Raw genomic sequence first — 27,275 nt, forward strand, 5'->3', positions numbered from 1 at the left:
GATTCTTCCAACCAAACAGAAGGCCAGCACGGCTTCTACAGGCAAAAAAGCAGAGGGATCTAGCGCAAGATCAGCCAGCCTGGGACACGAAGGACTCAGAGGCAAGGCTCCTTTGGTGTGAGTGGGACAATGACACGAAAAGTCCTACGGGAGTAGAAGCCGTGATGATGCCTGGCTTATACTGCTACTAGTTTCAGCGCGCTATGATACAAAGAGATATTAGAGAGAAGAAACAAAACGAAACAAAAGCGGCTCCGATCGAGCTCGGCTGAATGAGGCTTTCCCCCGGTTGACGAGGGCCAGGCAGAACAGGGCCTGAATGGTGCCTTTAGACGCCACAGACTCATCTCCCCTGCTCGTATTGGCGGCCGATCCAATCAGCAGCGGCATAGACGCGCGGGCAAGACAACAAGCTGCGCACTTGTACGAAAGAAGATGCCGCGGAGATGGAGCCAGACGGCAGGAAAACCGCTGTGCAACGTTTAAATGGCCTGACTCCAAGGGTGGACGACGACGGGGGCCCTCTTTTCGTCAATCGCGGCCCACGAGGCTTCAAGCGATAGAGACGTGAGTGGCTACAAAGATGCCTTGGCCCCTCTCTCGACGACCCGCGCAAATGCAACCCTACCTGGTTGACGGTTGTCAATAAACTTGAAGCGGAATCATATTGCGCTAGAGGGCAGGTCATTTTGATTTTGTGCTGTCTGAAGTATAAAGAAGACGACAAATTAACCCACTTAATTTCGTGTATATTGCGTTTAACCTGGCGGATGACCGCGGCACGGCTTGACTGCAACCTTTGCCCACCTTCTCTTTTCTGCATCTTTCTCATATCCCTGTTGATTATCATCGCCGCCTCGACGGGACAGAGACGCACTTTTGCGAGCAGTGAGCTTGTAATTGGTTGACTGGGACCAGACATCGTCCCGCCTGCGGGATGGTAACCCCTGCGAATCATAGAGTATAGAGAGAGAAATGAGAGAGGAGGACAATATGAACGGGTAGAGACCTCGAAGCTAAAACACACAAGGGGAAGATTTCTGTCAACGATCCCGTGGCCCCCAAACTTGTTCTCTTTCTTTCTTCTATTGGACTAGGGTGAGCGGTTTTAACGAACGATGGAACAGAGCTTATTGATCGTTTCCCACCCAGCGGAGAAAGAAATGATGTTTGTTGTAATCTTACTTGTAGCGACATCCAGGATGCTTGTCGTGCCCCCCCTCTGGTTCGTCTCGCAAGAAACCTGGTCACTTGTCATAATCCGCGCTAAGGAACCTTCCGATAGCCGCGATGGCGGGTTTATGCGAATCGGCTTTGAGAGCTCTTCTGCAGGAGATGTGCGTGGCTCGGGCAGAGAAGCTTGCTACGTTGGGGTGGTATTGGATTGACACATGCTACGGAGTACTACTTTGCATCTTGTGCCATCTTGTGCCATCTACTGCCTTTTGCATAAAGAGGCATCCCATAAGGATGTTTGTGAGGGAGCAGTTTGCATTAATCGTTGTGATATGACGGATAGTATTCCTTGCTCTCAATGGCTTCTTCTTCCGCGTTGAATGTGGTGTATACTTCGTAGTAGCAGCAGGTAATCGTAGTTTGACAAACTGCCATGTCGGACCGATCTCCACTCGTTGTAGCTCCGAATTTTCTTTCCCTCCCTCTTTTCATTAGACTAATCTCTCTTCGTTGCCTGAATTAATTGGGGCACTCGCCCGAGGAGATAAGGAGGCACTCATTTATTAACGTGATTGATTACCTTGGATTGGTGCTGGTGGTGGTATTGGAGGCCCACCCCCTCTTACCAATACTTAGTCCTTTCCTTGAGAGCCATACTGTAATGAGCATACGTAAAGCACAGTCTTTTACTATTTAGATGGCTAGAAACGAGATATCACTTGCGGACCAAGGTTGCTGCTGTAGGAAGAATGATGTTGCCAGTGCTTTGGACCTCAAAAGCACCTTATTCCAACTAGTAAGATGTCGTATAAATGCTCAGCCATATGCTCCGCTCACTATCTTTCTATGTATAAACGTTCTATACTGCGCAATGAGCCCTCTACTTGTAATTGTATGCCGTGTATGATTTTCATAACCAAAATTGCAGCCAAAGCTTTCGCAATATAAAGAAAACAGGAGATGCTGGATAGATTGTTGCTGCCATCCCTCTTTCGCCTGTATGATAATGAGTATGACATATATATCTTATGCTGGGGATAAGGGGAAGTGAACATACTCTATTAAACCATGAAGAGCTGTGTAAGCTCTGGTGCTCCTGAATTTGAATTTGCAGAGATGCGCATTATCGAGTATATCATTATGCAACGCTGTAAAGTAAATGCAACAAGAGTCGTGTTTTAATTTGAGTTTCCGTTGGGTATCTCGATAGGCGTACCATTGGATGCGGGCTGCTTTTGGTATAAATGGTGTAACTTGATGTACTTGTAGACTGAATCAGGTATATCTTCAACTCTTTCTCCGTTTTGTATTTGAGCACGGACTCGTGTTGACTAGTCGCCCAGTTAGTACAAAAGAGGTGACTGCAAGATCCAGGGGGGTTTCCTACAGATACTTCGTTGGTAATTGTTGGAACTACCCATATCTTCTTATATTTCTTAAGAGGCTCTATCGCATCTTGGGTTCTGCATTGTGAGGGCCTGAGTGGCATTTTCGAGATTAGCGCTTGCTCAGACGAGTTTACACCAGCGAGGGTTTGCTACCTTTCAACAACAAACGCTCCGTAGTACCCCAGCAGCACATCAATGTCAGCAGGGTCCCATATTTTGGGATCGGCCATTGTGACAGCGAGATCAGCCCCGATAAGCAGCATGACTTGCGCTCTCACGAAAGTGCCGTCTTGAGTCTCAATGCCACCGAGCACATTGTTTACTTCGTGGTCGAAATGGCGGAGAACATCCACCGTCGGGCTATAGAGAGGCTTGCCTGATTCATCGAGGCGTACAGTCTCCCAGGGGTCTATTGTGATGGTGGCCGTTGAGTCTGTATCGACGGCCAGGCTACACACTATGGATAGCAGTGAGCGAGAGTTCGACTCTCTTTTATCTTAATCTTAACCAATTATAAACCTACTTTGAATTCGGTGGTGGGCCGGTGCTAAAGATGCCTTCTGGTAGGCATCCGAGCAGGGCGACATGTAATTACCAACGATTTCGAAGCCGGGGTCACTCTGCCTTACATATTTCTCTGCCAATTCAAACATTCGCAAATCTACAGACTCGTTAGGGAGAGTCATCCATATCAGCGCCCAACTTACGAAGAGTCGTCACGGGCGAGAAGCTTCCGCAGGCGACGAGCACCAGCGGCACCTTGTTAGGCCGTGTTAAGCGACGCTTCAGGTTTTGCAGTGGGAATTTGTATCCGGGCGGTGATGCGATCGGCTCGGGAGGAGACATCGGGACGCCGTTTGGCTGCGGGACAGACGCAAAGCTCGACGCCGAGGCTACCATGATTCGATGGGCCGCTTTACGGAGGACGGATGACGTCGCGAAGGAAGAAGAAAGGAGAGGGTCGGGATCGTTTTCGGAGACCCGCGATGCTGGTGATGATGTTGATGGTCGCGTGGGCAGCAGCAGGAATGGATTGTCGGGTGTAAGAGGTTGCGACGATAACGAGAGTGGGATATTAGTGATAGATGCCTATCTGGGTCGACTATTAATAACGCTGAAATGGGGGGGGAGTTTACCGGAATAAGGCGCTGCCTCCCGCTAAAGACAGCGAGCTAGCCGAAGAAAGCTTCCCTAAGAGGAGTCTGTTTCAGGAGGCTTACCAACTATTGGGCACTATTTAGGCAATTGGGCGCACTTGTGGCTGTTTCGAGCTATGCAAAAGAAATAGTATTGACTGCGATGAAGATGTTTCTAGGATAAATATATTATTCGTGAATTATTAGTGAACCAAAGGGTGGCCAGGGCTGCATCACAAAAAGTGGCAAGGGTGACGTCAGTCTCTATCAGCTATATAGTCTCACATGTATCGTGAATCTCTTTGGTCGATCATTGTTTGTGTGACATTGCGGCGTAAGCTGCTTATTTTACTTTTGGCATGAATCGTAATAGACACTGTTTAGCTCTCACTCTGCAAATTACAGTAAATGAGAAAAGCAAGCTTAAAAAAATAAAAAGAAGAAAATAATGTGGGCTGAAAGAGAGAACATTGCTAGCAGCTGACGGTATCTGCTGAGACGGTATAAAATTGATTCGAAAATGTTTAAGATAATTTACAAATGGAAGCCAATACTGTTTAGATAGATTGGGGCAGCCACAGTAGATTTCTGTACAAGGCCATGTACTCTGCATGTAAATGTTCGGCAGCGTATAATAAGCAGCATTGAGTTCGAATCATGCTACCCAATGAAATCATGTTTGAGTAAATAGCTCGGAATCCTAGTTCCAAGATATCTGGAGATGGGTTGCTGTTTGGAGGCTGTTTACGAGATACGAGCAGAATTCATTGGAGGAATTATTCCTTATAGGAGGCAAGCATTTCTCTGAGGCCGATATAACTTGGCAATATGAAGAAGCTACGCAAGCATCAAAATTGATGTCAATTTTCTAGATTATCTGCTTAATTGTACCCGCCTCGAGACTTTCACAATATTCTGTTTGTTCATTTCAGCTGCTACTCTATATCACATCGTATATTGAGTTCAGCGCCAGCATGCAGCTTATGCTTGTGACATGCTGTCTTATCTTATCGCATGGAAACAGCGGAAGATTATTTCGATACCTAGGTAAGTAGTTAGTATTTCGTAGATGCTAAAACTGCCTTATATACCCAGCCACATCCCTAAAGCATAGTGTAGTCTTTACTTGTCTTCGCTGGCATTCATTAAGTAGGTCTGGTGCTGCGACAGAATGCGGCGGAGCGGCGGCAAACCGAGCGATGCCATTGGCCAGCCATGCTGTGGGAATTGCCCCATATCCAATCAGACGTGCCTCTTTGTTCCAGGAAAACCCCTTGCATGATCTGAAACAAAATCCAGCCACGGGCTTCCAGACTGGAGAGAAGTGTAGTGCCACTGTACGAAGTACTTCATGCAAAGAGGCTGTGTCGTCTTATAAACGATAACTGACAGGTATCAAATTGGTAAAAATACATTTTATGTACTGTGCGCTCTGTCGTTTTGCTATCAACCAAAGCTAGGAGATGGGAGACGTTTCCTTTGATTATCCTTCAGCAACGCCAAGGGTAGCGGCTTAGTCTGGCAGTTCGAACAAATTAAAAGCGCGTGTATCTTTACATCTGCTCGGCATTTAGAGTTACAAAACGCCACCTGCCAGTCCATGTACCGGCTACCCCTCCATCGATACTCCATAATCGTACGGCCAACACGCAAACTCTCGGGCTCCATTCTTGACAGCACTCTACGCCCAAAAGAGTCGTTTTGCTGTTGGCTGCTGTCCAACGACGAACACCTTTGCCGAAATTAGTGTCATCTGGTCCTTGGCTGTCGCGGGACTGAGACCTGCAGAGGAGCTGCCACGAAAAGTCGGGCTTTGCCCGCAGCGTTGGACCTCTGGAGCTGCGCAGTTGCTCGTCTGATTTGATCTGAGAGACGAGCTGAGTGAAGGCGCTTGGGACTTGAAAAGGGTGAAAGATGAGGATCGCGTGCCTTCAGTTTGCGCCGCATGTTGCAGATGTGGAAAACAACCTCAGCAAGGCGGACGAGATCCTGAATCAAGCTGACGCGGAGGACCTGGAAGTAGACCTTTTGGTGCTCCCCGAGCTGGCCTTTACTGGTACGCCCACATCGGTTTCCACCGTACTCTTCATTCGCGCTGTGGGTTCTTCTAACTTATGACTCTTCTTGTTTTCCAGGTTACAATTTCAAGTCTCTGACCCATATATCTCCCTATCTCGAAGAATGCAGCACGGGGATCAGCTCGCTCTGGGCTCGGAACACGGCCCTCAAGCACGACTGTACTGTCGTCGTTGGCTACCCCGAAAAGGTAGATCCGGCGCTCAACTGGCCCACGGACCCCCAGTATTACAACTCTGCGATCACTGTCAACGGCGATGGTGAGACGGTGGCCAACTATCGCAAAGCGCATCTCTATTACACGGATGAGACTTGGGCTTTGGAGGGCTCCCATGGTTTCCTTGGACAGCGGATCCCTGGCCTGGGCCAAACCGCCATGGGGATTTGCATGGATTTGAAGTGAGTTTTTTCATAGGACAGAGATACCTCTTTCTCTACGTATTCTCATAACTAAACTGACGGATGGCCCACGCTCTTAGCCCTTATAAGTTTGAAGCTCCATGGAACAAATTTGAATTCGGGCAGCATGTCTTGGATAGTGGCGCTCGACTCGTTGTAGTTCCTATGGCGTGGCTCACTAATGACGAGCAGCAGGAATTCTTGAGCGCTCTTCAAGATCCCGATACTATGAGTTTATTGTACTGGGTATCACGTCTTGAGCCGCTGATTCGTGCACAATCGAACCAAGAAGTCATTGTCGTCTTTGCCAACCGTTGTGGTACAGAGGATGAAACGACGTACGTCGGTACCAGTGCTGTGATTGGTATACAGTCTGGTGAAATTTATGTCTATGGCATAATGGGTCGTGGGGAGACGGGCCTTCTAGTGGTTGATACGGACTCTGAGCCGTACGCAAAATTGGCATATCAGCCGCTTCAGCCTGTCATCCGTTCCGATAACGACGGCTCGCCCGAGTTGGAAGCAAGCTTACGCAACAATACAGCCCAGTTTAATGACTCTCAAGATCCAGCTTGGGAAAATCCTGAAAAGCCAGAAGATCGTATCCCCGATTCTGCCCATCAGCGAGAAGACGACTTACACGCATGGTACGGGAATGCGACGAATAATGTTAACGAGCGAAAACATCAGCAACTTTCAAAATATGATGAAGAGCATGACTACCGCAGATCAAATAAACCCCAGGCCAACCATGTGCAGCGAGCACCAAGTCCGAAACTGAACATCGAATCTTTACAGCTGGATATCCCGCCCGACCAATATATGCTCCGACGATACCTTGAGTCGGAATCTCCGATATCCCATGTAGACACATTCAACTCTTCGATACATTCCGGAATAGCGTCCCCAGAGCCATTTAGAGGATTACGGAAAGATCAAGACGACTATGTAGCATTTTACCCTGACAATATGGAAGATGACAAGCGATTCAGCATGCGATCTGACGTCTCTGTATGGAACAACCAATCAGGTCGTCCTCGTCAAAACTCTGTCTCGATGGTAGCCCCTTCTGGATTATCACATGTGGCAACTCATGAGCGATCTAAGAATACTGAGATTGCGAATAATAGCAGATTGCAAGGGGGCAACAAGTCGAGGAGTAAAGCTCATAGCCAGCGGCGATCTTCTGATTGGAATGGCCGACTTGGTAGTGAATACGGGCAGCCGATATCGCGACAATCGTCTCTATATCAGCTTCAAGAACATTACAACCAAGGCCAGAATGATGAAATGGCAAGAAGCTACTCGAGCAGTGCTGTGTTACCGTTCCATCTTTTGCAGTCTCACACGGCATCCCAGGCCACTCCAGATGAGGTTGGGAGAGGTAGGCGACGTTCTTCTCATAAGCATCCAAAGGATAGACGACGAGGATCACGAAGCACGCAAATGTCTCAGAAAGAGCCAATTGATCTTTCGCAGTTCACCCTCATCGAAGAATATCCGTCTGCCAGCTGTCCTGTGCATGGAAGCCGTCCTGCGTCTGGAACTAGGCACCAGAATCATTCAAGGGCCAGGGGTCGGTCAGGAAATCGCTCGCAGCCTGTACCAGAGGCGCAGCCTGTTAGGAAGCAGTCTAAACGGCGCATGTCGTCGCAAAATGAGAACCAGAGGGGTGAATACGGCTTATCATATCGACCCATCCATTCGACGAGACCCGAATTAGAGCACTTGACCAGAGAGAGAAGGAGAGATGAGAGGGAGAATTATGAGGATCATACTACTAATCTTATTTCTGGCCCAAAGACCCCTACCGCTATGATGCTGATACCTGATTTAGAGCTACCTGATGGCCTTGAGAAGACTTTCTCTTTGCTAAAATGTGTAGAGAAAGTGCCAGAGCACGTTGTGAGACGGCGTGTAAGCTCATTTTGGTAAAGGATTTTACTTTTATAGCTGGCGGCTGGAATCATTTGTTTCAATTTGATTGTATTTAGCGAGTATTATGGCTTTATAGAACGGTCTTTCTATCTAATAGACGAAGAACAGATGGCATGGACTCTTTGCCTGTAATGGATGAGTTGGTACCTATCTGGAGAAAACGTTTCCAGCGACATGCTATTGTGAACAGAGTCGATCACGGCGTATATCGAGTAGACCAAAGAGCAATTTTTGGAGTAGATTTTAAGAGTGAGGTCACGAGAATGCAGCTATATGCAGCAGCTCAGTTGTGTATAAGCGAGAAGAATTGTTCATCTACACCACGCCCACTCCGTTGACTTGTGACTCTAACGATAGAATCTTCCAGCTAGATATCTAAGCGAGTAGCCTATGTTAAGGACAGCTAGTCTATTCAATTAATAGCCAAGAAATCTAGAACATCGTGGGGCTCTGCTAATATACTGCTTACATATTGCACTTTATCAAGGGAAATGTCCTTTATTGCTTGGTGATAACGAAGTTGAGTCAATGGTAGTTGGCCATCACTTGGGTTCAGCGACCACCTGCGTATAGCGGCTCATTTCATCCGCACCACGCCATCATCAGCCCGGTACGCTAGAGCAATATCTAACTGGTTCCGGCATCCATGGGGAAGAACATAGTGGTACGTTACAATTCTTTAGCGGCTACATATTCACGTATCACAGCTTTCCCCTTTTCCCGAGCGGGATTTTCAGAGCGGTTAGAACAGTTGAAGAGAGAAAGAGGCCTTTTGCTTCCTCTTCTGTATCATCTCCGAACAACAAATGTTCGACCAACATCAATAAAGCGTGATCAAGGTGATAGCTGTAACATCATAAGGCGGCGCTTGGGGGCGGATATGGGCATAAAGTGTGAAGAAACGTGACGAACTTTGCAGCGCGCAAGGAGCAAGGATACAAGTAGTGTATGCATTGCCGAGCATGTCAGTTGTACATAGTATGGCAATTTATCCACATATACAAGGTTATATGAGCCGCGGCAATTTTGTCATATATGGGATGTAAGTATTCGTACGAGTATGTACATGTATTCACGGTACTTGTGTGTAAACAGCCACCAACAAGCGGGATTTCCGAGTACCTCGCGCTAACGGCAATATTTACACGGCACGGCTTTGATCTGGTGATGGAATCAGACAACGTGAAAGCGCCTGTAGTGATTAAAGCCATATACGAGCAGGACTTTTGCCCGCAAAATGCATGTTGGTCCAAGGCTGATGCAAATGGGCGGAGAATCTTGGCCCCCACACATGGAGTACAAGATGAAAAGAGGAGACGCAGAGGGTAGCAATAAGGCTTCCTCCTGCAGCCAGGGCAGAGAGCGAGAGAGCCTTTACATACATGAACTGATGCAGCACAGGTACCGCATGGTGGATGACGTGAGGACGCTGCGAATTAGATGTTGCCGTTGGCAGTCCCGTCAGCTTGGGGAATGGATACGAGGGGACGGTGTGATAACCAGTATGGCCCAACAGCTTGAGACGGATCTCGGCCCTGTTTACGGGCGGGGAGAGCAAATAAAGAGAGACAATTTTTCATTTTTCATTACGGAACGCAGCATGCTCCTCCGCCCGAGCAGCTCTAAGTCGACATTAAACGGCCAGCGGCCATCCAGAGAGTCGAATTAAGCGCCCGGGTCCCAGCGAGCTGCCAATCGGAGGGCCGCAACGGTGATGGGATGTGAAATGCGAGCAGGGATCCCTGCAGAGGCTTGACGCCACGCAGGGGATCCCGCCTTTTAGTGGCGAGATGTGCCCTTGTCGCTGCGGAAACTGGCCAGCAGCAGCCTGCGTTTGCCTGTACGGCATCACAGCTCGCAGCTTAGCTGTGGCCTCTTTGGGGGTGGTGGTGCGACTGGAACGAGTAAGGGATGGGCGCAGAGCTGCCGTACACAGCTCGGGGCGGGCTTGAGGCGGGCTTGAGGCCTCCCCGAAAGAGACGTGATATGTGGCCTAGCCTTGGCGTGCATGCTCGCCATGGACGGGACGAAGCAGATTGGATTGAGCGGCGAGATGGCGGGCGAGCCGCACGTCCACTTGGGGTGGAGAATGTGACCAGCACGAGATAATTGCTCTCTCCGGATTAGGACCTCCCATGTCCTTTCTTCTGAGGAAGTACCTGAGATGCGACTCTGCATCATCATCACATCTGCCATCCAACAATCACTCGGTAGACTCCTGGTCGCTTGGCTTCACAGACGGGCGCGTCTCCCGGCGCTGATATATCAATCTCGATTAGCCCTCAGATTGGGGAATGTCTCTCGCCTCTTGCTCGTGAACATTCAGCAATAAAGGCGTGGCAGTAGCACAGGCCGGCACTGTGTCTTGCTACAGCTCCTTCGCTCCAATCCCACGCTCGCTATTCCAAACCCCCCAACGCTCTTGTTCTCTATTAGTAAAGAGGATATCGTCTCGAAAGACAATGTTACGCCTCCTGACCAGCTTCGCAGCCGTTGGCGCTGTGCTGCCGGCGGCTGAGGCCATCATCGTTGCGCCAAGCTCGCCGTGCTCGGTCAACTGCGGCAATGTCCTGGACGCGACGACCCCCGCCGATGTTGTCTGCAAACCGGACGAGTATACCGGCGGCTATGATAATGGAGCTGGCACGGTGTTCCAGGGCTGTGTCCAGTGTGAGCTGAACAGCGGGTATGCCTCAGACAGCAATTATACCGATAATATGGCGGCGCTCTGTATGTATCTTGTGTTCCACCCATGTGCCTTTGGTCTCAAGTCATCTATACCATGTCATGCCGATGGTTGTGAGCAAGAGTTCTAATGTTCGTTTACCATTAGATAACCTGCGGTATGCCGTATCATACTGCGTCTTCAATGAACCGAAGCATGATGACTATATCAACAACCCGTGTACTACGAGGTAAGAAGCAGCGTCTTGGGCGTGTTTTGTATCATGTGTATATACGGCGACTGACATCTTGATGTTTAGCAAAGCCTGTGGCGTCTTCGCCGACGCTATTGCTTACCATAACTTATCAACCAAGTATGATGACTTTGGCTACTGCGATGTATGGCCTACAGGCGATACCATCGACTACCTCGGCTGTATACAGTGCCTACAAGTATCTGATAACTACTTGGCAAATTGTGCGATGCTCTCCCGAATTCTAAGCCCGATGGTGATGGTGATGATGATATCTTCTAACACGGCATATAGTTATTACTGCTCTCGAGGCTGGATGTCGGCAGAAGCCAGCTGCTGGAGATAAGCTAGGACTCCAAGGCAGCATCTTCTCAAGCAATGTCGTCAACATCACTACTCCTACACAAACACCGGAGGTAAACCCCGCCTGGTTCGATCATGGTCCTCTGACTCTGGGTGGAAAAGTTGGCATCGCCGTAGGAGGATTTATCTTCCTGCTGATCCTCACTGGTGTAGCCATCGTCTGCAATGGCAGGAGACGAAGAAAGGCATTCCTCAGGAAGCTGCAGGCCAATATGCCGCAGATGTCTTCTAACCATGGTGGCTGGCCATCGATGCCTATGGGCCACGACACCGGCGAGACACCCATTAGTCAGCGTCCTCTCCGCAACTGGGATGACTCTCCCGTGACTATCAATACCGAGAAGAACTTCCCTCGATACTTCTCACCCTACTCTTCTCAATACAACAGTCCTGTCAGTGCGACTGATGTGAATCACATGCCGTGGCCAGAACCAGCTTTGGGCTCTCCTCACGCGCTGCGGGAGATTGGTCTCGCTCTTGGTTCGGCAGTTGATGTCAATAATACAGTTAATACTGGAGGCAACGAGCGATGGCCCTTGTCACCCGAGGACAAGGGCAAGATGAAGGACGAGTCATATGAAATGCAGCACGTCGACAGTGCTGGAGGCAGCGTCGCTCCAGACAAGCGGGCTCTCCAGGTGGAAACTCCGATTCTGGGACACCCAGGCTATGGGAGAAGCTCTGATAGCCCGCCCAGGCAATATGATGTGAATGGGCCCTCTGCATGAGAGGAGGTGTCTATATGGCCGAATAATGTTCACGATTTATGAATATGTCCATGGGTTTGCGGAGGCGGTTGATACCTTGCTGTTTTGTTCTTTTCCCTCGCGGTGTTTGGGAGTGATTTATAACACACATGTATATATATACCTCTTTTGTTGATATTGTAGCGCAGCGAGCGCAGTCTAGGGAGGAAAACCGGACGGACATATGGGAGGGAGGATGCTGGGGATACCCAAACGCGCCTTGATGGTGCCTGTTTCTTTGAATACCTATACAAGACCAGTACATTGAATATACTGCAATACCACTACATGGAATACACAATACTATTATATACTCGAAATTTTCTTATAAGATTGATTGAAGCGTCTGGATAGTGATATAGACTGTCGGAAATAGTACTGCATACCAGCAACTGTCTCTTGCTGTCAACTCCCACTATGGCTTAGGTAATCTTACGGATGGTGATGATGTGGCTGGTGCATTGAAGTGTGGCGTGCATACGCACGCTTATCCATATACAGGCTAGCGATCAATTGGCGCCACACTTTGCATGCAAAGTTTCTGCCCCACAGAGCGAAAGAAAAAAAAAATTGGAAGCTCGAACCGGTGGTAGAACTAGAAAAAAAATCCATCACGAGTGCAAGCGCGCCAGTCTCGCCTTCGTCGTTTGGAACCACCAGCCTTTGCACCTTCCAATTTATTTCCAGGCTCTCGGATACTCGGCTGATTAATTCGAAAAGAGACTGTCAAAATGGTTTCCGAAGTCGTGAACAAGAAGAAGGAGCAGGAGCAGGAGGAGCACATCATCAAGCCCCAGGCCACCACTCCTTCCGTCGACACCAGCGAGTGGCCGCTCCTTCTCAAGAACTATGACAAGCGTAAGTGAATGCTCTTTCCCGGCCTTTGGTACATTGGAGAAAGAATTGTAGCGCTCAATTGAGTGCGGAGAGGATGTCAAAGCGACATTCGAACGAGGAGGAGAAGGGAACAAGACACAAAATTATGGTATCTAGACTCGAGCCTTCTGCTGACCTCGTTTTTCTCTTTTTCAGTTCTTGTGCGAACCGGCCACTTCACTCCCATCCCCAATGGATCTGCGCCCTTGAAGCGTGACATCAAGTCCTACATCAGCTCTGGTGTCATCAACCTGGACAAGCCCTCCAACCCTTCCAGTCACGAGGTTGTGTCCTGGGTTAAGCGAATTCTTCGGTTCGTGCTCGCCTACAGTCCTATCTGAATTGATGAGAATCCCAATTGCAATGTTTAAATTGAATCATTGAGCTAACAAATGCCATGTTCGGCGCGCAATTATTAGTGTTGAGAAGACCGGTCACAGCGGTACCCTCGACCCCAAGGTCACAGGATGTCTGATTGTCTGTATCGACCGAGCGACTCGACTGGTCAAGTCCCAGCAGGGAGCCGGAAAGGAGTACGTTGCCATTATTCGTCTCCATGACAAGCTGCCTGGCGGCCAGGCCCAATTCGCCCGCGCCCTCGAGACCCTCACCGGTGCCCTGTTCCAGCGCCCGCCTCTGATTTCCGCCGTCAAGCGACAGCTCCGTATCCGAACCATCCACGAGAGCAAGCTGATTGAGTTTGACAATGACCGCCACCTGGGTGTCTTCTGGGTGAGCTGCGAGGCTGGTACCTATATCCGAACCCTGTGTGTGCACTTGGGTCTGCTGCTCGGTGTTGGTGCCCACATGCAGGAGCTCCGACGTGTGCGCAGTGGTGCTATGGACGAGACTAAGCACCTCGTTACCCTGCACGATGTTCTGGATGCCCAGTGGACCATGGACAACACCCGGGATGAGTCCTACCTCCGCAGAGTCATTGCACCCCTTGAGACTCTGCTCACTGGCTACAAGCGTCTTGTTGTCAAGGACAGCGCTGTCAACGCTGTCTGCTACGGTGCTAAGCTTATGCTGCCCGGTCTCCTGCGTTATGGTACGTAATTATTCGGCAAAGGCTTTCAAACCTTTGGCTATTCTTGAAGGACCTGCCGCTAACAAAATTTTTCTCACAGAGTCTGGTATTGAGCACCACGAGGAGGTTGTCTTGATGACCACCAAGGGTGAGGCTATTGCCATTGGTATTGCCCAGATGTCTACGGTCGAGATGTCTACCTGCGACCACGGTGTCGTCGCAAAGGTCAAGCGTTGTATCATGGAGCGTGACCTCTACCCACGACGATGGGGCCTCGGACCTGTCGCCCAGGAGAAGAAGAAGCTCAAGGCTGATGGCAAGCTCGACAAGTTTGGTCGACCCAACGATGCTACTCCCGCCAAGTGGACCTCCGACTACAAGGATTTCAGCGTGTCAGATACCTCTGCCGCCGCCGCGGCTGCTGCTCCTGCCACCACTTCCATCCCTGTCCTGCCCTCCACGCCCTCCAAGGAGGCCGATACCAACATGAACGACGCAGAGACCCCTGCTGGTGACGAGGACAAGAAGAAGCGAAAGAAGCACGAGGGAGAGACCGCTGAGGAGAAGGCTGAGCGGAAACGACGGAAGGCCGAGAAGAAGGCTGCCAAGGCAGCAAAGAAGGGAGGCAAAGACGATGAGGACAGCGATTAAAAGTAAAAAAGAGTGGGAAATGAAGACTGAGGATTCTTTTTCAACGTGAAGTTTCCTGGCGCGGGAGTCTTTTGTCGATATGGAAATGGTCGTGCCTTGTACCTTTCTCTTTTTCTAGTTACCCACAAGTGGTTCTTTGGTAATCGGCGTTTATAGGTATCAATTCAAACATGATTATTCTTACTAAGCAAACCGTGCTGTGATGTATTGTGTTGCAAAGCGCTCGGGGTGATACCGCAATTGGGAGCATGCCCGCTGCTGGGCTTGGGGTTATAAGCAATAGGATCATCTCTCAGCGCCTGTATGCAGCGCTTCCGGGCAGAAAACAGGCAACTGTCAGTTGCATCGCACCACCGATCTGGCGGTAAGTAATATAAGGGCGGCAAAATACTATCTGGACCCAACATTTTTGCCTTCCGGCTATATGGCTCATGTAGGTGGGATAAACCGATTTTGAGCCGCCCAAGGCGCTTGTATGTTGGTTTGCGGTGGAGCATCGCGAACAAGCACCAAGCCCGATAAACTCACGACTAAAAGTGATAATGCGATAGCTAGTATGTGATCTACTGATCGACCAGCGTTAGCAACTGTAGCAGACTCAGTTCATCTGGCTGTATCTCTGTGCCTGGCAGTAGCATTAAAACACTGGTCGAATTGGAAGCCTCGATTGGGCGACTCACGTGGAGCTGCTAAGCGCCGAACACTTCAGGGCCCATCATCACACCTTGAAACCTGCATCTGCATCTCCCGCTTTCTTGGTCGTGCCGCTTACTGCGATTCGTTAGGCGCTCACATGCTAAAGAAGCACTAGTTTCTTCGAGTTTCTGTGTTTGCCGCTTCTAATTGGGCAGAGACGACGACGAGGAACACCTGTTTGGTGAGAATCTTGGCCGCAGGCACGAGTAAAGCTTCCCGATGCGATGATGGGATGAACAGGGATGCAAGGGGCTGGGCAGCGATGATTGCCGGTCCAGGGAGAGAAACAAAGCTTGGCTGCGCCGCCGCCGCATAACTAGTGTTATGGCGAAAGGTGCCCAAGCGCCATGCAAGAGAGAGAGAGAGAGAGAGCTTACTGATGCGTGTGATATGGGGAGCTGAGCCGGAAGCGAGGGTGTATAGCGATGGGCGGCAAGCCACGTCTCTACCGTGATGTTGCAGAGCATATTGCCGCCGTCACGATAGTCTCGTCACCGGCGCCTTGGGGGGAGCAAGAAGCTTAAACCGCCATGGACCAGGATATTATAGGCGGTGTCTGCCCCTTCATCTTGACCTGTGTGTGATTGTTTCGTTCGACCTTTCCTTTCTTCTCTCGTTATATACTCTCGTTACAGCCCTATTTGCAGATACCTCTGCTATCATCTTTATTCGCATTGCTCTCTCCTATTGGTGTTGCGGCTTACGGCTTCATTTACAGCGTGGATACTATTACTACCTGAAAAGGGCGATATTGTCTTACCTTTCAATTACCGTTGAGAGGCGATGCAATAGTGTGTTCATCTAAAATAAGGAGTCTTGGCAAAATTTTTATTTTCATTCGCTACCTTTCTGCTGGATCACTCTTTTGATAGCATTTATTCTTTTGCAACACGCACTTGACTCTTCCTTCATCAGCATTCGGTCCGAGTCCCATCATTCATTTCAAGATACCGGCGCTATTCATATCAGACATGATGGGTTACATATCGATTCGTCGTGGAGTTCTTTCTCTATTCATCGTTACTTCTTCATTGACGCAAGCCCTGAGAGTCTCGCCAAATTCACCATGCACAAGCGTCTGCACCGACTCCAACATCTCACAAACGGACCCAAACTTCTTCGACGAGCAGTGGAAAGATATTGTCTGCACCGACACAGCCTTCGATAGTACACCAGAGGGGAAGAAGCTGGAGAGCTGCTTCACGTGCTTACAGAATAGCACTTATACCCATGGTAGTGAGAGTGATCAGGATTGGTTCCTGTGTAAGTTCCCATCACTACAAATTCTGTCATATCTGTGACTTACAAGTAATATAGATAACCTACGGTACTCTACCAGCTACTGCATGTTTGGCTATCCCAACAGCACCGGCTTCGACTCGGGCCCTTGCACGACAACGGTGGGGTGCGGAAGCCTCTCTGGTGCTCTCGAGCTGAGCATTAAGAATCCGACGAGCTTGACACCATATGATTATTGCGATGTCAATGGGGGTGCCATCACCGGCAATCAAGTTCAGGGATGCCTACAGTGTATCCAAGCTGATGGAGAGCACGACTATATGTCCAACTGTACGTGTTTTAAGTCTATCTATCTATCCATATCGACCCTATTTATACATAACTAACTAAGACTAATAGTTATTCTTGCCCTACAAGGAGCTTGCAAAGTGAAGCCCGCCTCAGACTCTGTCTTGGTTTTGAACAAGCCCCTCTTTGGTAATGATTCTGTCCAAGTTGTTACTCCGTCACCATCTCCCGACAGCAATGGGCCTACAATTTCCAGCCCAACAATCGTGGGGATAGTCGTTGGCGCCGTTGTCCTATTGGCTTTGATTGCAGGCTTCACTTTTGTGTGCATTCGAAAACGCAAAAATCGTGCCAAGGAGCAAGATCGCGCCTCTGGCTACTCTTTCCGCTGCCAAACTAGAGTGACGCCCGTCACCCCTAGGTTTCCAGAGAACGCTCATACCGATGATAACTTCAATGTCAACGAGAAGGCGCATGTCATGGTCACCAATGGTGTTCCCATCGGCGCAAATGTGTACCCTCAGGCCCAATATCCCTGGAATAGCCAGAGCTCATTGAACGTCACCATCAGCCGACAAGATAGTGCGATAATGAGACCCAGCGTCATAACTAGCTTGCCGCCACCTCCTTCCGCACACATCTCTCCTCGGATTTCCTCTCCTGATGATTACTCGACTCCGGCTTCCGCTGTTTCGACTCGATCCAGTGCTCCTCTACTTGCCAACCCACAGCGTGGATACTCTCCCTCTCCTCACTTAGCCCAGTCTAGCTGGTCACTAAGCCCAAAACCAAACCGTCTTGATAAAAGATGGGAAGACGAAAGCCAAGGATTCGGCAATGCGCTTGGGCTTATTAGCAAGAAGAAGAGCCAGGCGAACATGGGAAGCCCCGTCCAGAGTGAGGTTATTCAGACATCATTCCCACCACCACCTACGAGTACGAGATAAGTCGGAGCGGTTCATCAGCAATGTAATTTAGCGATATCTATCAAAGTTTCTTAGGGCTGGTTCCTTGTTTTTGTAAAATAGGTCTAATGGGAAGGGGAAACAGCGGAGCATGCATGGGAGAGTTTGGGTCTGTATTAGTGATATCCACAATGATTTATGATAAGATTGTTTCAAGGTTACTATCATTATTGCAATGAGTTCATCGTGAATAGCCAAGCAACCATTCTAATTAAAATTCCATATATATAAACGCTGAACCACAGAATCTACCGACATATCAATCCATGTCATGCCATTATCGTCCCGATCCTCTTACCCGCCATGCTGTATACAACTCCAAAAAGACCAAGATGAAAAACACGCTTGCCGTATATCCCTACTACCCCAGCCGAGGAAGAAAACAAGAAGTATGAAATCGGCTATTTGGCACCAATGTGCATAAACAAAAAGGGGGCATCATACTATACATATCCTGAGGGAAAAGGCACAAAATGCAAATGACCATATGAAGCTTCACTAGGACAGTGATGTGATCCGAGTCGAATTCGACTGCAACAGTAGAAACAAAGAGAAGGCTCCCAGCTCCCATACGACAAATCCAATCCGTGGGTATCTGACAGTTGCCGATGATGCCTTTCGCACACTTCTCTCCCTCTCTTTCACAAGCGAAAAAATGAATGCCCAAAAAAAGAAAGAACTCGAGCAAGACTGAAAAAACTTGCAAAGCTCAAAAAATAAGATCGAAAGTCGCTTTTGTTAAGGAAAGCTGTGGATGAAAAGATAGATACCTTTATTACCATAATTGAAAAAATGTTGCAAAATTTTGTGAATTTGTGTGACTCCAATCAACAACCCAAAACAACCAGTATTTGCCTTCTTTCCCTCCTCTCAATACTAGAAGAATATTTTTTTTCTTCTGTTTTTCCATTCATATGCCGCTTTCGTCCATAGGCGTTCCTCCTCGACTCATTATTTCGCTTTGTAGCCTCCCGTTTTGTGACTTGAACCACGTCGTGCCCTCCTCCATCTCTTGGCGCATTGCTCTAAGTTCCTGTAATAGAATATCGGCATCACTCATAACGCGTTTGTGTGAGTCTGCATCGACAATGCCCTCTTTGGCTATCTCATCGTCAATCTCCATGGATCGCTTTCTTTTATTGTTAAGGGTGAGCGCGTTATCCGAGAAGTTACGGTCGCCGAAAGATTTAAAAGCCAGAGGACTTTGCGGCCGCGCTGACGCCGCGCTGGTGATTGATGCTCGCCGAATCATCGAACTTGCTCTGCTGCTCGTATCCTTCTTCAAACCACGGCGAATTTCGTCCGCCATAGACTCTGGTAAAGCAGTCCCATCAGGCATCTGCACAATACCCATGGCCTTCAATCGCCAACGCTCAGATACTTTGCTGGCCCGTGATTTCTCTGGTGGAGAGCTGTCGCCTGATATAGAAGGTAGGGCACGTTGAAATCGACCTGGCCGTTCTCCCATAAGCTTCTCGCGTAAAGCTCGTGTTTTTGAGCCACCTTCGATGCTCATCATTGACCCAGCAACTGATCCAGAACGAGACCGCATTCCTTGGCTCCCGTTAATTGATGGGGTAGGCGATAACCGTCTATATTCGTTGCGGAAAATTGCAGAAACGGCCCTTCGTTCGTTTGTAACCCCAGATAAAACACCAGATGCAAGGAGAGCCTCCTCTGCTTTCCTCTTGTTTCGTTGGTTATTCCGTATTATAGCTGCTAGCTCATCTGGGCGATTAAGAGCGGCCAACTCAGCTTTTTGAGTAGCAATCCGTTGAGCAGTTTCCTGCTCTTCTCTGATCTGTGCCGCTCTTTGAGCTTCACGAAACGCTCGGAATTGCTCGCGTCCGCTTCGGCGAAGTTGCCTTAGACGTTTTTCCCGGGCATTCTTCTTCCACCGATAGAAATATTTCAAGGAAAGGTTATATATCCGGAATCGCTTAGCTTCCGCATTATCATGCTCCTCTTTCTCTCTCCGTATCCTTTCTTCCTCATCCTTCTGAAACTTGTCGAATACACCCCGGACGATGCTTTCCACCATGAAAGCTTCGAATTCATTCATCAGCCCCTTATCCCCATTCACAAACCATTTCGTCAAATCGCCTAGTGGATCTCGTGGAGGGCTCGCAATTGCCGGAGGAGGTGCAGGGGGTGGGGTAGGCTTGGAGAAGAAAAGGGGGGGTGTTGAAGTAGGGGTAGTGCTGCGAGCAGATTCCCCAAACTGAGGAGTCGTTGGGGATTTGAACTCGGGGAAGCCAGCTGAAGATGGCTGCGAGGTTCCAGGCTGTAGCTGGAAGGGTGACTCAACAGCCTTCTTGTTCTCTGACCCCAATAAAGAGCCAGAAAATGGTGAGCTCAACGCCCCTCCTTTAGCCTCTTGATTGCCAAGCAGATTTGGTGATGAAGTGCTCAAGGTGCCACCAGTTTGAGGGAACGACAATGGCGTAGAGTTGGTTATTGACTTGAACGGCTCTTGCGCAGTTATCGAAGGCTTTGGGTTTAAATCAGAGGGCAATTTGTTGCTGCTGGTTCCTGTCAAAGCAGAGAAAGATGGGAATCCCGGCACACCTGTAGATGTCGTCGGTTTGTTCGAACTTGGCGGAGCAAGCGCCGATGTTGGAGAATCAAATAGGCTGGGCTTTGGTTGACTTGAACTTCCCTGGGTGGCATCCGTAGCTGAAGGAAACATAGATAATTTGCTTCCTTCCGATGGCTGAGCGTTAGAAGCAAAGGGCCCTGACAAAGCAGGCTTTGACTCCCCAAGCGCACCAAATGATATCTTTGGCGTAGGGGTGATCCCATTCACAGCCGTAGGTGAAGAGGATGAAAAGAAGCCAGATGACTGAGTTTGCGGCTGAGGTGATGGTTTGTTCTGTGATCCTTGAAAACTCGTAGAAAGCGCAGTTGTTGTTTGTGTTAATGGACTGATAGCCGTACTGCCTCCAAATGGTGATGGAAGCGGTGGTGGTGGCATAGATTTCTCAAACGCATTACTTGACGTAACAGCGGGTGCAAAAGGATTGGTTGTCGCGGGTGTATTGTTAGTAGAGAAGGTGGGTGGAATAGAGCTCGATGCTGAATTATTGCCAAAAGGTGTCGAAGCTGGTGAAAAGGGTGTCGAAGCTGGAGAAAAGGGACTCGCAAAAGGAGCAGGTTGTTGCCCTCCAGGTGCTCCGAATACACTGGGAGTTTGTTCTGAAGCTAGACCGGAATTAGTGAATTGAAATAGTAAACAAGACGCGCAAAGGCTGCTGGTGTTGATATATCAGGCAAGGAAAGAAATCTCTACCTTGAGGTGCGGTGGCCAAGTTGGTCCCAGGACCACACGCAATCTGGTTGAACGCAGGGAAAGCCGTTGAAGGTTGTGTTGCCGTCATTTGAGATTGGGTTGGTGCTGAATCTGGTACGAAAAGAGATCCTTCATTCTGTAAGAAGCTGCCGGATCCCAAGTGTGAAGATGTTGCTGAGTCCACGGAGATTGTCGTATGGATAACATCCGGTAGTGGTCGACTTCCTCTCTTCTTTTCCACAAGAGATTGTGAAAACTGATGGGTTAGGCGGGGGTGTAATAGTGGTTCTCTGTTATTCAAGACCAGACGCTGTTGCGCAACATCCATAGGAGCTTGTTGATCGGGGATCACGTCGATGCCATGAAGTTTTGCAAAGTCGATGGCTTGTTCAACTGTGTCGAAACGAAGGAACTTGTTCAATGAGGCAGCTGTCAAATCATTTGATGGATCTTTGGGTCTAGCCAATGCTCGCTTTACGGCACGTAGAATCGATCGGCGAAGTTGGGGGAAGTGGCACTCGGCAAAACAAGCCATGGTATATGATACGCTAGGGTCCTCGACGATTCGGAAGAATGAATGGAAAGCATTGCTTGCAGCCAAGGATGGGGCTGCTCTCAATGGGCCATGAAAGTCATCAGTGTTTTGCAAGGCTTCAACAAGTGATACTGCGGTCCTAATGTCATCTGATTCTCTCCAGAATTCCGGCTTCCACTGTCGTTGTAGCATCTCGATGGTATTTGGATCGTGGGCATGGAAAAGGAGATAGTACGCGCGGAATTCGGCCTCGTTTTCACATGTAATTCCCTGAGCATTGCAATCGTCGTAGAGATCCCGGAGCGAAAGCAAAGCTTTGCCAAGCTGTTCGAGTTCCTGCTGTTCCACAAAGTCTTCACCAGCTTTTCCTGGCTGTGACAGAAGATGGAGGGCCGTGACGTGAAATCTGGCAATATTCTCCAGCACATAAGTTTGGGTTTTTAGGTCGTCGGCTGTGGGAGAAGAGAGAAACGTAAAATCTCGTCGAATAGCTCGTGTTCGATCCCATAAAAAGCCGTGCAAAGTCGGTAAGTTCTCGTCGTCTCGAAGTAAGTCGTCGATCAGGTAATCCATAGTGCGTCGCAGGGCTGCTGTAGAGCGAACATCCATAGGAAGAGGAGCTTCCTGTCCGGCGGCTGAACGCGCCAACTTCTTCACCATCCTACTTGTCTTTGCAAAGCCTGTCCTTGTATCCTTCTCATGCGAGGGAACGTCGGCCTCGGTGATTCGTGTGATCTTCTCATATTCGGGGCACATGTCTTCACAGATTCCTCGGAAGTCAATAGCATTCTGAAGCGTTTTTCGTTTATCCGGATCGTCGATCAGGGCAGCTTTCGTCAGAGACGCGCGAACTTTCTTGCGATACTCCTCATACTTGTCCCTAAACTTGGCCATCTCGGCCTTGTTTGTGGGGTCCCCTGGCTGGGACGGCCAAGACGGAGGACTGATGCCATCTTTCCTGAGTTGATCGTATACTTTCTTTGCGAATGGGTCGGCAGTTCGCATTGATGCAGCATCGGGCATTTCGTCGACGGAGCTCGCACTAGAAGATGAACTCGGACGTGACGTGTTGTCTTCTTCAGCACTCGTGGCAGGCTGCGCACGGTTACCACGGTGGTTTGTTTTCGGCGGTCGCAGTCCCTTCGTATCACTGCGCGGCTTCTTGGTGTGCTTCTTGAGATCTGCGTTTTCGCTCCGTTTCTTCCATTGCTTCCCGCTGTCGCTCAGGCTCCCGTCTTTGCCTTTGAACGGGTTGCTGGCCTTTGATTTCCTCTCGGTATCGCTGTCCGTGGCAAATCCAGGCTTTCGTTTATTATTCTTCAATGCATTAGAGCCGCCTGCACCATCAGGGCCAAATAATGCTCCTTCGCCGGTCTGCCGAGGAGCGAAAGGATTGAAAGCCTGCGACGAGCCTTGCGTCTTCTGGCTAAATGGGGAAAACATTTGGCTCGATGATGCAACGGACGTCGCATTCATCCACGTGATGATTTGCGCATGGAGGAGAGGATTTTGTTGGGAGTCGCTTTACTGAAGGTATTGTGAGAAATGCCGTGTCGTAGGATATTGGCTGATGCGCGATGCCAAAGCTGGCTGGGTACCTTGATTGAGCTTCGCGGTAGCATTGAAGTTGGCCGTCACGTGATTCGAGCTGCCCAACGGCAGCTTTAATTGCGTATTTGCTTCAGGATAATAAGACAAAAGTATATGAATAGCAGCTGCTTTTTATTTAAATGGGTAATTATAATATTCGTGAATCAGAAAAACTTTATTTTACGGTCATAAAAAAACTATTGAATTCGCTAGCCCTTGATTTTTATTATCTTTCATTGCGCCGTCCTCCTGCCCATCTACCCATTCTCAAAAATCTATGATTTAACGCGGCCTCGAATACGCGGAGGCCCCAGTTCTCGTCTAATTTCGTCAAGCTGCTCTAATCCTGTCTGTGGTCTTGTCTTCTTTGATGTTCGCTTGCCGGGCCTTGTGTAGGAGCCCAGGAAATCATCAAGGATGCCATCGAAATCTGATCGCATGGGGCCTTGCACGCTGGAAGCGGTCGAGACTTCTGATACGGAACCCATATCATCAAATTCTTCATTGTAGCGCTCCTCCAGTTTCTCGAATCTCTCGTCGAGGATCGAAAGCTGTTCTGTTCGTACAAGTGATGAAGATGTCATGGAGTAGGCTGAGGGGTTCGTCATGGCACCCTTTCTCCTCTTAGTCCTGCCTCCATTTGTAGTCGTCGTCCACATGGACTCAACTCCGGATCGTGACGGAACCCCACGCGGGCCCTTTTGATCTTTCTTGAACTGTTTGAAGTCCTCCATCCAATCATTTCCAGGGCCTTCTTCTGGCTGCTCTGGCTGTACCTTTACGAGTTCTGGTACTTGGTCCTTGTATTCCTTAGAAGGCTTTGCTGTAGCATCAGACTCCCATCCATCGTCATCCTCCTCGTCATAAAATCCAAAATCGTCATCATCAAGCTCCTCTCCGTCTTTTGACAGCTGGTTGAATACCTCTTCGTCGTCATCTACATAAGCATCATCCTCCAGGGCTTCCAAGACTTCTCGCAGTCGGGGATCCATATCAGGATTGAATCCAGCGATGACATCTGGTACATCTTGCTGGGCTTGGTAGGTTAACCTCGTAAGGTTCTTGGAAGGTAGAATCTCTTCGTCCAGAAGGTCGCCTGACTTTTGCTCAAGGTCCATCTTCCGCAGAGCATCTTCCAATGACTGCTTCTGCTTGCCCTTGCCCTTGTTTCCGGTAGCGTCCGACTCAACAAAGACAACATTTCCACCGCCAGAGTTGAGATCTCGCAAGTGCTGCATGTAGTCGTACTCGGAGTCGTCGAAGTACACGCCATAGTTTGCGGCTTCACCTTCGTTGGCGCGGATGTGTTCCGCATCTGATCCCAGCTCGGAGGCCAAGTCATCCAAGTGCTTCACTTTCGATCCAGGCTTGGACTGAACTGGGTTCAGCACCATGGATGGCGCATTCTCGTCGTGAATGAGCGGATCATTCTGCGGGCGGTGGACGAGCGTAAAGTGCTGCGCCGTCTTCTTATCACTAAAACAAATTGTCAGCGGCGCTCTTAACCATACAAGACAGTAGGGCGAACATACATCCACTTTCCCTTGGGCATTTTGGCGATTTTGCGATTGCGATGAATCAGATGAGCATGGACAGCAACTTTTCCTCGACAGCGCTCAAGAAATTTCTTGGTAGCGCCAGTACAGTTCCCTTTTTGATAGTACTGTGTGGATTTGTGCGCATAACGTGATAGATACAGTGCGAAAATCTTTTTACATTGCTATCTAAAAATTTTGCCCCTCCATTATGATGTATTATTCAGCCCCAATCCTGGACATGCGACCTTCCACAATAAATATTTATTCTTCCCGTCCAGCGATCCGAGAACATCTTGGTCAGCCAACGGGGCGTCTAAATCCCACGACATTTTTCATATTTCCAGAATCTGATTTAACCGAAGAAAGTCGCCAAAATGGTGTTGGCAAAGTCGAAGAAGAATGAGGGGCTGGGCAATACGTTGATGAACGATCGCTTCGGCAAGGGCAAAGGTTCTAGCAACAGAAAGACGTCGTCTCTTATGCGAACGAACCACACAACCGGCGAACAGTACCTCATCAACGATAAGAAGGATGCCGCATGGGTCAAAATGCGCTCCGTTACGGAGCAGGGCGCACTAGACGAATTCTTGGCAACCGCCGAGCTGGCCGGCACCGATTTCACGGCCGAAAAGACAAACAATGTCAAGATCATTCACACTGATCAGAAGAATCCGTATCTGCTGTCCTCTACTGAAGAGAGACTTGTCCTTGGAAAGCACCGCGAGCACAAGAACCGACTGACGGTGCCACGAAGACCACACTGGGATGCTAAGACTACTCGAGAAGAGCTCGATATCCGAGAGAGAGAAGCTCTTGTTCAGTGGCGTAGAGGCTTGGCCGAATTACAAGAGAATAACGACCTGCTCATGACACCTTTTGAACGAAATATCGAAGTCTGGAGGCAGCTTTGGAGAGTCATCGAAAGATCAGATATCATCGTACAGATTGTCGATGCGCGAAACCCTCTGCTTTTCCGATCAGAAGATTTGGAGAATTACGTCAAGGCCGTCGATGCCAAGAAGGAGAACTTGCTTCTGATCAACAAGGCTGATATGATGTCTATGAAGCAGCGCAAGGCTTGGGGTAAATATCTGAGAGAAGCTGGCATTGCCTACAAGTTCTTTTCTGCACAGCTCGCAAAGGAGCTGAACGAGGCGAGAGAGGACGAGGAGTACAGCTCAGACGAGGAGCCAGCATTCTCATCAAGACAGGCTGAGAAGTCCAAAGCTGAGAGTGATGATGAAGAAGATGCCGCTACAGAAGAAGAGCAAGGGGAGAGCTCAGGAAACCAAGGGGATGAGGACGAAGATACCCAGATTCTGACAGTTGAGGAGCTTGAAGAAATTTTCTTAAGATATGCCCCTTCTGATAGAGGTAAGTCATGACATATAAAAGATCACAAAATCAATGGCTAGCGTGCTAACTTTTGAACAGAAGCAGACGCCAAACTCCAAGTTGGTCTAGTCGGCTACCCCAACGTGGGTAAATCTTCAACCATCAACGCCCTGATCGGATCCAAGAAAGTCTCCGTCTCTTCAACACCAGGAAAGACGAAGCACTTCCAGACCATCCACCTCAGTGAGCGAGTCGTCCTATGCGATTGCCCTGGTCTCGTCTTCCCCAACTTTGCTACTACAAAAGCCGATCTCGTCACCCAGGGTGTGCTGCCTATTGATCAGATGCGCGAGCACACGGGTCCCGTGGGCTTGGTCGCCCAGAGAATCCCCAAGCCGTTCCTTGAGGCCATCTACGGTATCAAGATTATCACGAGACCAATCGAGGAGGGAGGCACCGGCATTCCTACGGGTGAGGAGCTGCTGCGCGCTTACGCCATTGCTCGTGGCTTCCAGACACAGGGTCTTGGTCAGCCAGACGAGGCACGAGCATCAAGATATATTCTGAAAGATTACGTCAACGGAAAGCTCCTCTTCGTCCAGCCTCCTCCGGGTATCGAGGACGGAAACGAGTTCAACGAAGAGCTCTACGACGAGGCGCATCTCCCCGAACGCCGTCGTGGTGCTTTCGTAGCCGCCACGGAGGCTCTCACCCTGGGAGGCGATGAAGATAGCCTCGCCTCAGAGTTCGTCGGCCTCCCACAGGGCCCCAAATCGAAGAACTTGGACAAGAACTTCTTCACGCCAAAGAATGTCCGAGGGCATGTGAACATGCCGTTCAGCTACAAATACTCAGAACAGGGTAGCGTCGCAGGCGGTGCCAAGGGACTCAGTGGGCGCAAGGCCCGAACGGTAGTTGCTCTAGAGAATGGCTTGGACCCAAAGGAGGTGCAGATGTCGAGTAAGAAGCACTTCAAGGGAGGTCAGCGGGATGGTAAACACAGGAAAACAAGAAGAACGGCGCCGAAAATGGAAGACTAGATACGAAGGGAACGATTATTTTTTTCTTTTTCTTTATTTGAATGAAACCGGTAAAAGACTATG

General features: G+C 49.3%; 10 protein-coding genes across 10 annotated transcripts; 6 read left to right on the forward strand and 4 right to left on the reverse strand.

Annotated features, from left to right (window-relative positions):
• Positions 1-1,727: 1,727 nt before the first annotated feature.
• Positions 1,728-4,003, reverse strand: GGI43DRAFT_391411 (uncharacterized protein). Its single transcript, XM_083204436.1, has 7 exons — positions 3,785-4,003; positions 3,272-3,657; positions 3,088-3,225; positions 2,718-3,021; positions 2,564-2,654; positions 2,234-2,507; positions 1,728-2,172 (listed from the first exon to the last, which is right to left on the reverse strand). Exons 2-6 carry the CDS (start codon positions 3,462-3,464, stop codon positions 2,355-2,357), a joined length of 879 nt encoding a protein of 292 aa, XP_083066466.1. The 5' UTR covers positions 3,465-3,657; positions 3,785-4,003; the 3' UTR covers positions 1,728-2,172; positions 2,234-2,354.
• A 1,488-nt stretch (positions 4,004-5,491) lies between these two features.
• Positions 5,492-8,435, forward strand: GGI43DRAFT_27716 (carbon-nitrogen hydrolase). Its single transcript, XM_083201168.1, has 3 exons — positions 5,492-5,756; positions 5,836-6,175; positions 6,256-8,435. Exons 1-3 carry the CDS (start codon positions 5,615-5,617, stop codon positions 8,108-8,110), a joined length of 2,337 nt encoding a protein of 778 aa, XP_083066467.1. The 5' UTR covers positions 5,492-5,614; the 3' UTR covers positions 8,111-8,435.
• Positions 8,436-9,185: 750 nt separating this feature from the next.
• On the forward strand, positions 9,186-9,872 carry GGI43DRAFT_27718 (uncharacterized protein). Its single transcript, XM_083201169.1, has one exon. The coding sequence runs from the start codon at positions 9,351-9,353 to the stop codon at positions 9,780-9,782; it is 432 nt and encodes a 143-aa protein (XP_083066468.1). The 5' UTR covers positions 9,186-9,350; the 3' UTR covers positions 9,783-9,872.
• Positions 9,873-10,555, reverse strand: GGI43DRAFT_27850 (uncharacterized protein). The gene has a single exon (XM_083201193.1). It carries the CDS (start codon positions 10,307-10,309, stop codon positions 9,962-9,964), a length of 348 nt encoding a protein of 115 aa, XP_083066469.1. The 5' UTR covers positions 10,310-10,555; the 3' UTR covers positions 9,873-9,961.
• GGI43DRAFT_27720 (uncharacterized protein) lies at positions 10,443-12,127 on the forward strand. Its single transcript, XM_083201173.1, has 4 exons — positions 10,443-10,843; positions 10,947-11,028; positions 11,098-11,255; positions 11,326-12,127. The coding sequence occupies exons 1-4, from the start codon at positions 10,576-10,578 to the stop codon at positions 12,120-12,122; spliced, it is 1,305 nt and encodes a 434-aa protein (XP_083066470.1). The 5' UTR covers positions 10,443-10,575; the 3' UTR covers positions 12,123-12,127.
• A 351-nt stretch (positions 12,128-12,478) lies between these two features.
• Positions 12,479-14,779, forward strand: GGI43DRAFT_27722 (pseudouridine synthase CBF5). Its single transcript, XM_083201174.1, has 4 exons — positions 12,479-12,998; positions 13,173-13,329; positions 13,436-14,067; positions 14,147-14,779. The coding sequence occupies exons 1-4, from the start codon at positions 12,872-12,874 to the stop codon at positions 14,695-14,697; spliced, it is 1,467 nt and encodes a 488-aa protein (XP_083066471.1). The 5' UTR covers positions 12,479-12,871; the 3' UTR covers positions 14,698-14,779.
• A 1,333-nt stretch (positions 14,780-16,112) lies between these two features.
• On the forward strand, positions 16,113-18,061 carry GGI43DRAFT_27725 (uncharacterized protein). The gene is made up of 3 exons (XM_083201175.1): positions 16,113-16,656; positions 16,711-16,962; positions 17,032-18,061. Exons 1-3 carry the CDS (start codon positions 16,365-16,367, stop codon positions 17,865-17,867), a joined length of 1,380 nt encoding a protein of 459 aa, XP_083066472.1. The 5' UTR covers positions 16,113-16,364; the 3' UTR covers positions 17,868-18,061.
• GGI43DRAFT_391424 (SAC3/GANP/Nin1/mts3/eIF-3 p25 family-domain-containing protein) lies at positions 18,054-23,333 on the reverse strand. The gene is made up of 2 exons (XM_083204437.1): positions 21,175-23,333; positions 18,054-21,086 (listed from the first exon to the last, which is right to left on the reverse strand). The coding sequence occupies exons 1-2, from the start codon at positions 23,183-23,185 to the stop codon at positions 18,796-18,798; spliced, it is 4,302 nt and encodes a 1,433-aa protein (XP_083066473.1). The 5' UTR covers positions 23,186-23,333; the 3' UTR covers positions 18,054-18,795.
• Positions 23,334-23,455: 122 nt separating this feature from the next.
• Positions 23,456-24,905, reverse strand: GGI43DRAFT_391425 (ribosome biogenesis protein LTV1). The gene is made up of 2 exons (XM_083204438.1): positions 24,832-24,905; positions 23,456-24,775 (listed from the first exon to the last, which is right to left on the reverse strand). The coding sequence occupies exons 1-2, from the start codon at positions 24,849-24,851 to the stop codon at positions 23,575-23,577; spliced, it is 1,221 nt and encodes a 406-aa protein (XP_083066474.1). The 5' UTR covers positions 24,852-24,905; the 3' UTR covers positions 23,456-23,574.
• Positions 24,906-25,211: 306 nt separating this feature from the next.
• GGI43DRAFT_378833 (ribosome biogenesis GTPase LSG1) lies at positions 25,212-27,212 on the forward strand (the record flags this gene model as incomplete). The annotated part of the gene is made up of 2 exons (XM_083202750.1): positions 25,212-26,211; positions 26,272-27,212. The coding sequence occupies 2 exons, from the start codon at positions 25,212-25,214 to the stop codon at positions 27,210-27,212; spliced, it is 1,941 nt and encodes a 646-aa protein (XP_083066475.1).
• Between the last annotated feature and the right edge of the window lie 63 nt (positions 27,213-27,275).

The sequence above is a fragment of the Trichoderma evansii genome (assembly GCF_050947405.1).
Source record: "Trichoderma evansii strain SZMC 28006 chromosome Unknown GGI43scaffold_1, whole genome shotgun sequence".
Classification (NCBI taxonomy): domain Eukaryota; kingdom Fungi; phylum Ascomycota; class Sordariomycetes; order Hypocreales; family Hypocreaceae; genus Trichoderma; species Trichoderma evansii.

Excerpts from the sequence above, each read along its gene's own strand:
- GGI43DRAFT_391411 (XM_083204436.1), bottom strand. The coding sequence starts at position 3,464 with ATGGTAGCCTCGGCGTCGAGCTTTGCGTCTGTCCCGCAGCCAAACGGC. Across the intron at positions 3,022-3,087 it reads GGCCCACCACCGAATTCAAA|TGTGTAGCCTGGCCGTCGAT; the intron begins GTAGGTTTATAA and ends TGCTATCCATAG. Across the intron at positions 2,508-2,563 it reads CAATTACCAACGAAGTATCT|TCAACACGAGTCCGTGCTCA; the intron begins GTAGGAAACCCC and ends CTGGGCGACTAG.
- GGI43DRAFT_27716 (XM_083201168.1), top strand. The coding sequence starts at position 5,615 with ATGAGGATCGCGTGCCTTCAGTTTGCGCCGCATGTTGCAGATGTGGAA. Across the intron at positions 5,757-5,835 it reads CCCCGAGCTGGCCTTTACTG|GTTACAATTTCAAGTCTCTG; the intron begins GTACGCCCACAT and ends CTTGTTTTCCAG. Across the intron at positions 6,176-6,255 it reads GGGATTTGCATGGATTTGAA|CCCTTATAAGTTTGAAGCTC; the intron begins GTGAGTTTTTTC and ends CCACGCTCTTAG.
- GGI43DRAFT_27718 (XM_083201169.1), top strand. The coding sequence starts at position 9,351 with ATGCATGTTGGTCCAAGGCTGATGCAAATGGGCGGAGAATCTTGGCCC.
- GGI43DRAFT_27850 (XM_083201193.1), bottom strand. The coding sequence starts at position 10,309 with ATGGCAGATGTGATGATGATGCAGAGTCGCATCTCAGGTACTTCCTCA.
- GGI43DRAFT_27720 (XM_083201173.1), top strand. The coding sequence starts at position 10,576 with ATGTTACGCCTCCTGACCAGCTTCGCAGCCGTTGGCGCTGTGCTGCCG. Across the intron at positions 10,844-10,946 it reads CGATAATATGGCGGCGCTCT|ATAACCTGCGGTATGCCGTA; the intron begins GTATGTATCTTG and ends GTTTACCATTAG. Across the intron at positions 11,029-11,097 it reads AACAACCCGTGTACTACGAG|CAAAGCCTGTGGCGTCTTCG; the intron begins GTAAGAAGCAGC and ends CTTGATGTTTAG.
- GGI43DRAFT_27722 (XM_083201174.1), top strand. The coding sequence starts at position 12,872 with ATGGTTTCCGAAGTCGTGAACAAGAAGAAGGAGCAGGAGCAGGAGGAG. Across the intron at positions 13,330-13,435 it reads TGGGTTAAGCGAATTCTTCG|TGTTGAGAAGACCGGTCACA; the intron begins GTTCGTGCTCGC and ends CGCAATTATTAG. Across the intron at positions 14,068-14,146 it reads GCCCGGTCTCCTGCGTTATG|AGTCTGGTATTGAGCACCAC; the intron begins GTACGTAATTAT and ends TTTTTCTCACAG.
- GGI43DRAFT_27725 (XM_083201175.1), top strand. The coding sequence starts at position 16,365 with ATGATGGGTTACATATCGATTCGTCGTGGAGTTCTTTCTCTATTCATC. Across the intron at positions 16,657-16,710 it reads TGATCAGGATTGGTTCCTGT|ATAACCTACGGTACTCTACC; the intron begins GTAAGTTCCCAT and ends CAAGTAATATAG. Across the intron at positions 16,963-17,031 it reads GCACGACTATATGTCCAACT|TTATTCTTGCCCTACAAGGA; the intron begins GTACGTGTTTTA and ends TAAGACTAATAG.
- GGI43DRAFT_391424 (XM_083204437.1), bottom strand. The coding sequence starts at position 23,185 with ATGAATGCGACGTCCGTTGCATCATCGAGCCAAATGTTTTCCCCATTT. Across the intron at positions 21,087-21,174 it reads CTTGGCCACCGCACCTCAAG|CTTCAGAACAAACTCCCAGT; the intron begins GTAGAGATTTCT and ends ATTCCGGTCTAG.
- GGI43DRAFT_391425 (XM_083204438.1), bottom strand. The coding sequence starts at position 24,851 with ATGCCCAAGGGAAAGTGGAT. Across the intron at positions 24,776-24,831 it reads ATGCCCAAGGGAAAGTGGAT|TGATAAGAAGACGGCGCAGC; the intron begins GTATGTTCGCCC and ends AATTTGTTTTAG.